Genomic DNA, 12,233 nt, shown 5'->3' on the forward strand with positions numbered 1-12,233 from the left:
CCCAGATACTTCTACACAGATGGGAAAAATCTGTAATTGGTAATTACCATAAACTGCACGTGGCTCTCTGCCCCAGAGCTGCACAAATTAAGGAGACTCTATTATTTTGCCTTTCTTACAGTCAGGAAATGAAGCCAAATAAATGTAAATATTTTCCTCAGAATCAAAAAATGTGTGCAGCAGGGCCAGGAACTGGGTTTAATGGCATGAACAGGAGTGTGATCAGTGCCATGTAAGGGATCACTCCTCACAGGAAGGAAACAAAGTCCCATTGGACTCAAGATTTCTCTAAAGCCCATCCTCTCCTGGCATCATACCTGACTGTGCCACTTTTGCAATTCTAAAAACTAATTTGATGTTTTTGTGAATGATAAATCATATTCTTTCAAAAACACAAGTTTCATTTTGTTTAATTTTAAGCTACAGATTTCAACAGCGTTCTGATAAAATGTGACAGTTCATACAGGCTGCTGATTTGTGCTACAAGTGTGGTACAGCTGATTAGATCACTTAAAAATATGCATTTTTCTCACCCAGCCAGTTCAGCTAAAACTAAAACATTGCATTATTTTCTTCCCCTTGTGTTGTTCTGTTTTCATTCTTTTCATATGGTATTTCTTGAGTTAATTTTTATTCTTTGGTATAGTAGACATCAACACAGCCCTTCTTTGCTAATGTATTTTTAGACAGAACAAAAGAGATTTATTTTTATAAGATAAAGGTGAAAAAAAGCACATTGACAGCAGCTGTGTGTTGCTGGTAGCAAATAATCTTCCTCCTTATTTCTTTCTCTATTTAAAATTTAAAATTGTTCCTTGTATGAAATCTTTGGATACTAACACTTTGTATTAATGGTGCTAGTCCAAATAATGCAAGGGTTTGATATTTCACGAGACAATCTGCCTTTGACAAAGCCCTGGACAGGCAATTCTTTCATATCTTTACAATAAGGTAAGCCATCTTTTCAAAACAATTTAAATTGAATCTTTAAAATGTCAAGTGAGACACACCGTTCAATATGTTTGGCTGTCACGTGGAAAGGTAGAGCTTTTTAAAATCAAATGTGCCTCATTTCTCCAAGAATTTAAGGACATATTATGATTTGCATTCAGTCTTTTACATTATTTAAATATTTTGACAAACTACAAGTGCTTCAGAATCACAATAAAAATTTAATTTTATGCTACTTAAGCATGTGTTCACTACAAAAATTATGCCAAACATCAATTGATAAGAAAGCCATTATGAAGATTTCAGCCTCAGTCACTTCTCTCTTGTGACACTCTTTCAACAATGGAGTAAGGAAAAACAACTACACAAACAAACCTCTTCAGCCTTTTATAGAAGAAGGGACAGCAATAATTAGCAATCCAAAATATGAACTCTCTGGTCCACTTACATCATCTTTATGTACTTTAAATGTGACACAAGGAAAATAGTTTTAGGAGAAAACCTATGCTTGTCATAAAGGCATATGTGCAGGTGTGCTAATGAGAAAAGGGCCATTTTTGTCAGAATTCCCTGTTAACAAAAACAAAATACTTTACTGCATAGCACAGCAGTTTTTCTTCTTTCCAAAATCACAGCCTATCAAAATGCACCTCATAAATATTTGTAAGCCCAGAACTAAAATAACAAGAATAATTAAAATTAACTGAATAGGCCTGATAGGCAGAGATCTCAGCATTCATATTGTGCCTCTTTTCCTGCTTTTGATCCTATCTTAATCTGTGACTTTTTAGATTTTTTTATGCTACTCTAATACACTACAATATATTATATATATATAGGTAAAATCCTCATAAAATTACCAGAAATTTGCATGACTAAGCCTACCAGGGTCCTTTGGCTTTTCATCCTTGTTTTTCTTTCCTACAGCAGGCTCCAATTCTCAAATATGTGTCTATTTATAGAAATTTTAAAAGGCCTTTGGAAGGTAATTTTGCTGAGACTTTAATGCAGTCAGGGTATTCTGTGTAGCCCTTGGGTCTAACAGTTGTTTGACAGGCTGCTGGGACAGAAGCAAAGCCAAAAATCTTTGCACATTCCCAACATTTGAGTTATTCTTCCATAACCAAAGCTGACTGAAGTTGGAGTTGCCACTAAACAACTGACCTATAACTGACCTATCAGTAAATCTGTCTGGATGGAGTCCCTACAAAACTTGGGGCTCTGTTATTCTCCTTTTGTCATAACACAGTATCAGGGAACTTCGTAATTTCAAGTAGTCTCCAAGCTGCTTTAAGTTGCTCTGTTTCCAATAATTAGGGAGCAGAAGTTGATAGCACGTCCAAATCTCTTTTTGTGGCATATTTCCAGGACAAAACAGAGCCAATAATCTGCTCCTTATCTTCAACTATCAAGGATATAAAACCTTCCAGAAAGAACATGGCTCATCACCAGCCCTTGCACAAACAGAGCACGCCCATGTTGCTGTGCTGAGGAGCACAAACCTCTCCTCCCAGCTGCCACAAGGGTCTTGCAACACCGGAAGCATAAGCAATATGTGAAAATACAGGCTGGCAGTGGTGTCATCCCAGAGTTTTTCCTTTTTTTTGTGGCACTAGGAAAGCTTGGGGCCAAATGCAGATGTCCAGAGCTCTAGATGATTAGCTTTGTTCTGAGCCACTGGGCTGTAGATGAGCTTGTCAGAGCCATGCTTTTATGAAAATACATATTCAAGATTTGCTTCTGCCTTTCCATTTCCAAGGCAAATCTATAGTTATTCCCTTTTCTCTCACCTGATTCTTTCAAACAAGTTTAACTCTCTAGCATTAACAGGATATAAAGCATTCTGAATAATGAACTTCACCCTCTTCCCTTTAATTCTGCCCATTACTTGTAAAGAAAATCTAGCTGTACCTAAGGACTCTCCTCTGCCTTAGATTACTTTCACCATCTGCTCTAAAATTCCCCTTTCCTTCAAATACTATATTCCATAAATCTCCAGCTCACAAAACCAATAGTTAATATTATCTTTGCTTGCTTTCAGTGATTTAATTAACAGCCAGCATGTATTATGGCAAATCATAAATATTTATAACTTCCAAAACATTCCTTTAATTGCTGTTGTGTGATACTAGAAAGGATATACTAAGGCAAATTGGTCTTGTCTCTATTCAATTTAAAATTTGTTCACTTGACCAGAAAGAAAACACTGGAGTTAAACAATAGAAATATCGAGCAACTCTTTTATTCTTGGCTCTGCCACTCAGATACTGGAGGTAAGATTCTCCAGGGAGCTGAGTGGTCTTTGTCTGTACATATCAGCAATTCCCTAGGGGATGGAATACACAAAGCTACTTCCACATGACCTCCATCCAACCTAAGAAATTCATTAACCATCGTCAATCTAAAATTGAAATGACAGCGAGAAAAATGTTGCTTTTACAGTTTTATACACTTATCCTTCTGTGAAAGCCTCAGTAACTTGTACATTGCTGTACTTGAAACACAGTTTCTGAGATTCCTTTGGAGAACATGATTCTCAGTGAGTGTTTTGATCCTCTTTTTCCCACCTATGTGAAGGCCACTGCTACCAAAATGCATTTATGTCCTTGATAATTCTCAGGCTGACATTTATAAAACCACTGGATATGTTCACTTGCACATTGTCAGAGGCAGCTGCAAAAGCCAGACTTTTCTTCCTGCCCACTAAAATCTGTTGTTCCTCTTAAGACATAGAAACAGGCCCAGAAAAATTGACCATTCCTAAAAGGAGCTCTGCCTCAAAACCCTACTACATGGGTTAGAAATTATTTTTACTATTAATTCTGGCTTGTCATAGTGGCCTACATTAATTCAATCACACCACTGCCTATTCCCTCTGAAATACACTGACAGTGAAATTCAGTGGCACTGTTTCAACACTCACACACAAAGACTAACTCTATGGAAAGAACAGCAAAATATTTGAGCATATCCAGCAATCCTGGTCCCCTAAAAAATGTTTCAAAGGGGTCTGATCTCCACACAAAGGTGTCCATCAGATTCTGAAGATGTCTCATCATAAATAGAGGCAGCAGTTTCAGTGGCTGCTTTGCATTTAACTTATGGGCCAGAATTTTGACACAAGGCACATGAGGGCAGATAACATTGCTTATCTCTTTTCCTTGGCTCCCCAAACTCATTCCTCCCCAGACTTATCTAATGAGCTGCATTGTTCAGAGGAGATACGTGTCCCATAACTGCTGCCAAATCTCCATCTTCCAGTCAATGAAGGTAGACTTGCAGGTTGAGAATTTCTTATTAGCTGGATCTCTTCTGTGTTATCAGAAATTACACACACATTGTCAACATAAGCAGCAATTAAGTATGAGATGCAGTGCCTTACTGGCCACTGCTTCCTCCACATTCCTTTGAGACTTCTTTCTTTATTTTCATATATGACACTGCCTTGTACCACTCTACCAACAAGAACCAGACCCAGACTCAACCACTGCTGTAGGTGCCGTGTGCCACAAGGAGTGACAGACACTCCTGACTCGGTTTTTACAATGCCTTGCAGGCTGATTGCCTTGCATACCATTCAGCATGTGGAGAAACACTTTTTTGGTGTTATTTCTTCTGGTGAAATATCTTCTTTCAGGCAATGCACATATCTCAGGACCACAAATTGGCTCCTTATGTGAACCATAGATCCGGCCCAAGTTACTTCCTGCCCTCAGGCACTTGAACCACTCCTTAATTAAGGGTGACAGTCCTACAGAGTTGCCTGAGCAGGTGATTATGGCAGCAACCATCCTGCAGATAGCACTGTAGGAACTTGAGGCCTTGCTCAGGAACTGAAAGAACTGGGTTCTGACATGGCTGTGACTCACAATCTCCAGAGCACAAAAGAGTATCTGGGATTTACATGATGGACAAGACATGAAAAGATGAATGACATGATTATCATCATCCTATCCTTCTCCTGAAGCGATTTTGAATGAAAGTGCCTGTGGTTTCTCTGATCTGAGTGGATCACAATAATGTCAGTTTACACCAGTTATATTCAGAGCATGCCAGCTGATAAGAGAGCTTGGGACAGAGACACATAATGCGTAAATCCCCCATGGCCCAAGAGGACATAGATTAGTCAAAATGGTAGTGGGTAGAGAGAGCTTGTGCAACTTCACTAGTAAAAGCTATTAAATGCTCAGATATTTATTTTGTCCCTAAGTTGTAAGACTACTTTTGTTATTCCCTCTTTTTAAAAGAAGCTAGTCTGCCCTTGATTTAAAAAAAAAAAAATAAAATTATTAAGAGGTTTGATCGTATGAAAATGTACAAGGGTTTGCTTTGACAAGGCATGTTCATCAGACAGCTAACAAAAAGACAGCTGGTGGGGGACACAGAGCAAGGAAGAAAAGCTCCTGCTCTGAACTCCCCCGCAGTGGAGGGTCAGTCATTACCTGTAACTCGAGCTCACAATAACCAGTTCACTCAGGAAAGCATTTCATGTTGGCTGGGATGAATGTTACATAAAACAACCCCTCTGAGTGGGCTCAAACGGCCTCGTCTTGCTTTCCTTCAAACTAACAAAACTTCAGGAAGGGAAAATGTTAATGAATTAGGTGCAAAGAGAGACAAGAAAAGGCAACATCTGTTATATGCAGCATTGAGGGGATCATTCTTACAAAGGTTCTCGCTCACCCACACCAAGCCTATAATTAGACGCCGTGTGGGCAGGTCTGCACCTACTGTTGTGGGACTGATTCCAAGTGAAAAAGGCCGGCAGCGACCAGGATTTGACAGGGAGCTGGCTGAACAGAGCCTGCAAGCAGAAACCTCTTCTGCATTCAGAGTGGTAAGTGCTGAAAAATTGGTGGGTTTTGGGGGCAAGTGTCTGCACAAACTGCAGATCAGGGTTGGGGGACTCCAAGGACTCCTTGACTTAAAAATATCCAGGGTGAATGGTATGGTCTGAGTGAACATGCAAAGAGCAAACAGCAGCACTCAGAGAGAGACCCTGGCAGCAGCTACGAGGCTTAAAATTTTTCAATTCCAGGAAATCCTAGTAGGAGATTCTGGGCTGTGACAATGCAATGCAGCTTGGAAAACAGGGTGGATTTGGTGGGGCTAAGGTAATTCGGGACTGAATATATCCCTGTTTTTAAAGGAAGAACAAAATGACAGTATTTGCAGATGCTATTTGGGCTTCTTTCATTTTTTAGGGAAAATGCATTAAAACACAAAAACCAGCAGAAATTAAAAAGGAGGATAAAACAGGCTACATATTTAAGCATTATTAGGAGCACCAAAAATTTATAGGGGGAATGGAAAAGGGGAGGAATTATAGAACTGTTTCTTGGAAGAATGTGGAAAGTGAGACTTCTTTTGGTAGACTGCTGTGCACAGGGAATGAACTAGTCATTGATGAAGGCTATTCTGCACTTCAGAAATGGCAAAAGGCCAACAGTGTTGGTCTTGGAGTTGACTAAGTTTAAAAGCAGCCTAATCATGGAGACAAACAGTGGAGATCACCCTGGGAAGACAGACAAGTGGCCAGGTGGTGGCTGCAAGTCAGCTGAAGACTCCCTGGTTACTCAGAATTGGCACAGCCACTTCCCAAAACTGAATCACGTTTGTTGTCGGTTTGTTTTGGTTTTTTTATGATGCTTGTAGTCAGATTAAATTATCGTAATTGTGTCTGTAAACTTGAATGTATGAATACCAGTGTAAGGTCAAGGTGAGAACCCTATTATTTAGGAAATCTGAGCAAATACTGCAAAGTAGGAAGGCCGACTTGTTATTAAATATGTTTTCTTCACTATTATCCTACAATTTCTTTAGGTTGTTCACCAGTTCTAAGCAACTGACCTAAACACCTTAAAAGCCTAAATCTTACAGCACCCTCCAACATACCTACTAACCTTTTATTGGAGCTCTTCCCACATTAAATGCCTCAAGAAAATAATTTGCATCACTATTCTGAGTCATTCAGGTCAATGTCCCAGTCCACTGCTTCAGTTTAAGAGGTCAGTTGGCACTCAGAAAAATCTACTACCCAGGCCAGACGTGTGTGAGCCCTGCCTTACCGTGGTTATTACTTTGTAGTGGGTGGTTTGGAGGAAGAAAATTGGCAAAAGGTTCTGCACGTCTTTGCTCTGCTACAAAATTGATTTCTCTAATACTAAATTTGTGGGTTCCAGAGCTATTCAATTAAGGCCAGTTTCCTCCTGCAGATCTTCACTGTACCTAAAAGCTGGCAAGCAAGCAGGAAAGGAGGCCGACCAATGCCAAGATGGCTTTTTACTTGTTATTGCTCGTTTGCATCGAAGCAGTACCAAAGAACCTTCATCCAGAATCAGGACCCTGCATTGGGCTGTTCATGGGGAGGAGACAGAGATGAAATTAAGTCTTTAACAATTATGCCAATTACCTGAGTTATCACACCATATCACCAGCATTTTCCTCAGTACTCTGCGCATCAGTTTTCAGTATTTGATAGTCTGAACATACAGTGTGCCTGAGCCACTGATTGTGGGCTTTGCCTAGGAAGAACGATATTCTTTGTATGCTTGTATAGAGTAGGCGGAACAACAAAATTACACTCAAATAAACAAAAAAAAAAAATATATTGTACTTTCAGGCATTTGTATCTGGGTAAATACGTACATGATCCCCGTTATGATGCCTAAAGGTACTATTGTAATTTTTTTTCACTTACTGTCTTTTACCATTCTCAGTAATGTTCAATACTTGGGTGTACAATTAGTTCTCTAAATCCTTCGTGCTCAAAGCCATGCAAGAATTTGATGGGAGAACAAGAAATTTAACCTACAACTCCTATATCCAAAGCTTATATGCTGAACTCTGGGTGGGTTCTCCTCCTTTGTATTGATTTACACTTTTAACTGAGCACTGAGCCAAACCACTGAAAAATAAGAAAACAGTGGAAAGACAGAACTGAAAATATATTCTCTGCTTAAAGACAGTGCCAGTGCAGGAAATATAGGAAGTATGGTTGGAGTGGTAAGGAAAGAAAAGAATTGAAAAAAAAATTCACACATCAAAAAGACCTGAAAGAAGGTAGAGAACTTAAACTTCAGTATTGAAGGGAACAAAGCAGACCTGAAAATTGTGAAGTTGTATTCTCCCAACTGTATCTGGGGAATCAAAGAATAACAAGTTCCTTGGCACTTCAAAAGTCACTACTAATACACTAGCAAGACTTTGAAGGTCTTTTCAGTTACAGCTCCCTCAAATGTCCACCTCAGCTCTGCAAACATGATATGCAGTGCGACAGCATTTAATTCCCCAAACACCAAAAAATAATCCTACATTCAAAACCTGGACATTTTTTACTATACCTTAGTCTACATTCAGTACTTTTTCAGTCTGAGCTCACGTCCAGCAATACCAGTGTTGAAAGCTATTCAGTGTAATGCCAGCAACTGCTTCCTCTAAAACCTTCATCAGGGATGATCCAGCATGAGCAGTGAGTAAAAAAACCCCTAAAGATAAAAAGCTAAAAGACATAATCACACCTTGATCATGGTAAGATATGATACATGATATGCTGTATGATATAATATAAGATATATGATAAGATACATGAGATTGATATGATATGATTGATATGATTGATATGATATAATGGTTCACAGTAGCAAGAACTGTATTTGTAAATCCAGGAGCTGCCTTCTAGTTCTTCCAACTGTAGGCTGAAATGCAGTAATGACTCAAAAAATGACTCAATTTTTAATCTACTTAATCCATGCATTTAATTTTAATCTACTTAACTGTTGTAGTATTGCATGTATATAATTTTACTTTCTTAATCAAAATATCAAGTGGCAGAGAAGATCTTCCTAAAATTCAAGTATCAGGTGACTTAAAATGTTGACCTTATAAGACTGTCAAGTTTGCCATGTCATGTAACTGAATTCAATTACACAACTTAATCTTTTAACAATTTTTCACAATTTTTCTTTCATGACCGATTATCCTGTGGAGAGTTTCATTATTCTGCCTCAGGCTGACATTAGACTGAAATTCCACAGGTCTGAAATTCATCAGGTCATTCATCCTAGTTTTTTACCTAATCTCATATTAATTTTCTTCTAATTAGGTACCTGGAATTTTCTTAAGAATCAGTAACTTAAAAAAAATTTCCAAAATTGTTTTTTGAAGCATCTCAGCAATGAATTACTGAAATTCAATTATTATAGAATATGTGGTTCCAGCAACTGCTGTAAAGTAGATCTAAAGTCCTTGTCTGAACAAAGTATCACCATGCATACTTCTTTTTTATCTGCTGTGAATTTCACCTGGTTTTAAATTCTTCCATGCATGAAATATTTTTTCTTAATTCTAATGGCCATAAATTGTAATGTTGGCATTATCATCTTCCTTATGAAATCTCTTCTAGCCATTAATTCCTAGTTACAAATATTGCCCTTTTTTGCCCCCTTGTTTTCTTCCAGTTTCTTCCACTTCACCAAGTAGTTGTTTTTAATTTCTTTTCTATTATTTGTTTTCAGCATAAAGCTATCCAATTTCCATTGAAGGAAACAGTGGCCGTTTTTGTACCCTGGTACTGCTCACCAGAGAAAGAGATAACAAGGGTTAAAAGAGAATGGTGAGTAAAATTCTTAGCAATTCAATACATAACAAATGTTGTTTAAAATGTTAAAAAATATCTATTTATGGCAGTGAAATTACTGGGTTAAAATGCTGATAATGAGAACTCCTGAGATCTGGCCTTGCTTCTCATTAGAGTCTGTGTGCCTGCTTGTGTGCATGTCCTAGGGAAGGTGTGTGGGTACATGTGTGGGACTTGAAAATACACTGCAGACAGTCATTATGCAGACTTTCTCATATCTCACCAGCCATGCACTATGGCCCATGAGTCACTGATTGAGCAATAGTGTCCTGAAGGTGACTTGATGTCCTGTTGTGAGGGACAACCACTGCTCCAGTCGAGCTTTTATACATTAGGGTGGCAGTCTATGAATATTTGCAATTTTTTTTTCTGAGCTGAACATCAATTTAAGAATATTTAGAGCTGGTTTTGCATGTCTTCTGCCCATTGAGAGGTTACCTGAGCTCAGAATTCAACAGCCTCTTGCCAGAAGCACTGGTTAGGCTGAGATCACATTCAAAAACAAGTCCTTCCAGTTCCTCTTGTTCAGCTGTACGCCTCCTAAATGCCCCAGTGGAAGAATTTTCAAATTGCATGCTGCCTGAACTCTTTTTACATAGTTTTTTAACCTCTTTGCAATCTTTTCGTCATTAACATAGACTGACACAGAAAGGCTTCCCACTAAAAAATCATCTTGTAACCAAACTGCAACTCTCTTAATTACAGAATGTATCAACATTCCACAAATAATAAAATTTCTGCTGCTTCTTTTTTTTTTCCCTGGCCACATGTTCATTTCTATTTTCTGCCATCAAAGGAAGATCCTTCATAGAAAATTACTGACCACATTTATTTGGCAACAGCCTCCCACATTGCCTTAAATCATTACTTGCCTTTCAGGTTTTAGGTCTGAAAAGAAATTCTACTATCCTCCCTGCTGTAGTGGTCCTGACATGGACTGTACATCTCCCAAGTATGAGGGCTGTCCATTAAATATTAAGAAATCCCATGGAGCTCTCCAATTCATTTGATGAGCCGTATCAGCTGTGATTTTCCTTCACTGTCATCAGGTTCTCATCATGATGATGGGCACCTTGACAGACATTCCAGCTGAATGGAGCTGCTCCTTTTGGCTAACAGTTGGGACTTCTTTGTTCTTGTCCTTTACCAGCTGCTTAGAATAACTCCTGATCCCTTTCTTTCCTATTTTACTGCCAGAATTCCTCTCTGCTTTCCACTCTCCTTGAGCAGATAGTTTTCCTCTCTGTTAACAACATCAGTGGATAAATTAGGCTTAGGATCAGAACTGTATTTCTAAGGAAATTTCATGATTCCTCTCAGCTCTGCACTTTGCAGCTCCTGCTCACTGCTGAGATATTCATGCTCACTCCTCTGCCCAAACACACAAACAAAACAAGCTATTACCAAACAGGGACTTCAGAGTTTATTAGAGAGTACTCTGACCTATCCAGTTTGGCTTTGTTAGGAAACCATGTCATTACAGCCAAGTAATCCCACTTCCATCAAAAACAGGCACAGAGGTGGATCATTCTTCCTGTCTGACGTGTGTCACACAAGCTTCAAGGACAAATTCTGTAAAATTCCCAATTGTTTCTTCTTTGTTTCTGAAAGCATTTTGTAGTGTCAAGGGCCTTTGGAGTGTTGTGTTTCTGGCTTTCTCACATCTGTAAAAATATCCCTTAGAGAGTGTTATAGACATAGTGAGATTATAACTACTTAATTTACCTTTTTTTCTTAATATTTCTAATGAGCTATCCCAGTGGCCAGGGGTGACAACTCAAATTTTTGGTTTAAAAGAAAAGCAGTATGTTAGAAATGGGAGGTGAGTGCCATAGGAATCACCTAAAAGAAGAGGAAATTGAGAACAGCGAATGAGGCAAATGAGAGGGGAGGGGGTGAAATTAATGGAATTCCTGCCATGGAAAAGACAAGTAAGGTAAGCATAGAGGAAAGGAATCTGATCAAAGTTTTCCTTGCAGTGAGAGGCCTAAGCTGCCAAGAGTGCAGACTTCAACTAGTTACACATAACCACTGTGCTTGTTGTACCACACCTCTCACCTATCCCATCGCAGCTGGGAAAAAAATCAGACCCCATGATCTGATTGACTCCATCAGCAATCTGCATGAGGTGTTGTCTGTGCAAGAAGTGCAATGAACAGCAGAACTGTGTGGTGGGGAAGGATCACTTCCCACATCCTCCTCAAGCAGCCCAGGATGCTGCTGGCTGTAGGGCACATTGCTGTTTTATGGTCATTTGGTGTCTGCCAGGACCCTTAGGCCTCTTTCTGCCTGATGGGTCCCCTCTGTGCACAGACCAATGTGTGAGGTTACTCCTCTTCAGGTGCAGGTCTTTGAATTTCTCTTTGTATTACACTCTTTTAAGAATGACAAATCACTCAAAATAAAATGCTTAACCTGTGTATTCAATTTGCTTTAGGTGGTTGGAATGTGGATTGTTGCATTTTATCTCCTTGGCACAGTAGCAGGTGAGAAATTGTATCTTTAAAAACTACCACTAGAAAGTGAATTCAGATGAAATGGTACATAGGAGATGATGACTGTTATTTTCCTTTACATTGACATTGTAGAATGATTTGTGGGTCATTGTAGGGCAATGTCTATTACTGTGCATGGAACTAATGCT

The 12,233-nt window shown here is 38.9% G+C and overlaps 2 protein-coding genes across 4 annotated transcripts in view; both read left to right on the forward strand.

The window, feature by feature from the left end:
* The window catches only part of LOC309575675 (pancreatic lipase-related protein 2-like), a gene marked incomplete at both ends in the record, with an annotated part of 18,099 nt that extends 12,126 nt beyond the window's left edge, over window positions 1-5,973 (forward strand). Inside the window, 2 exons of the mRNA XM_082286363.1 lie at window positions 5,623-5,788; window positions 5,890-5,973. Of these exons, the coding sequence (XP_082142489.1) occupies window positions 5,623-5,788; window positions 5,890-5,973 (250 nt within the window). The remainder of the gene's footprint in view (window positions 1-5,622; window positions 5,789-5,889) is intronic.
* LOC309575509 (pancreatic lipase-related protein 2-like) overlaps window positions 5,625-12,233 on the forward strand; it is a 16,256-nt gene continuing 9,647 nt past the window's right edge. For 2 of the 3 annotated variants that reach the window (XM_082285963.1, XM_082285961.1), the window contains exons 1-3: window positions 5,625-5,788; window positions 9,468-9,565; window positions 12,027-12,075. In XM_082285963.1, coding sequence (XP_082142089.1) covers window positions 9,563-9,565; window positions 12,027-12,075 — 52 coding nt within the window. In that variant the 5' untranslated portion in view covers window positions 5,625-5,788; window positions 9,468-9,562. The remainder of the gene's footprint in view (window positions 5,789-9,467; window positions 9,566-12,026; window positions 12,076-12,233) is intronic. The other variant, XM_082285962.1, reaches the window with a different exon arrangement.

This window comes from Coloeus monedula (assembly GCF_965178545.1).
Source record: "Coloeus monedula genome assembly, chromosome: 8".
In the NCBI taxonomy this organism is placed as follows: domain Eukaryota; kingdom Metazoa; phylum Chordata; class Aves; order Passeriformes; family Corvidae; genus Coloeus; species Coloeus monedula.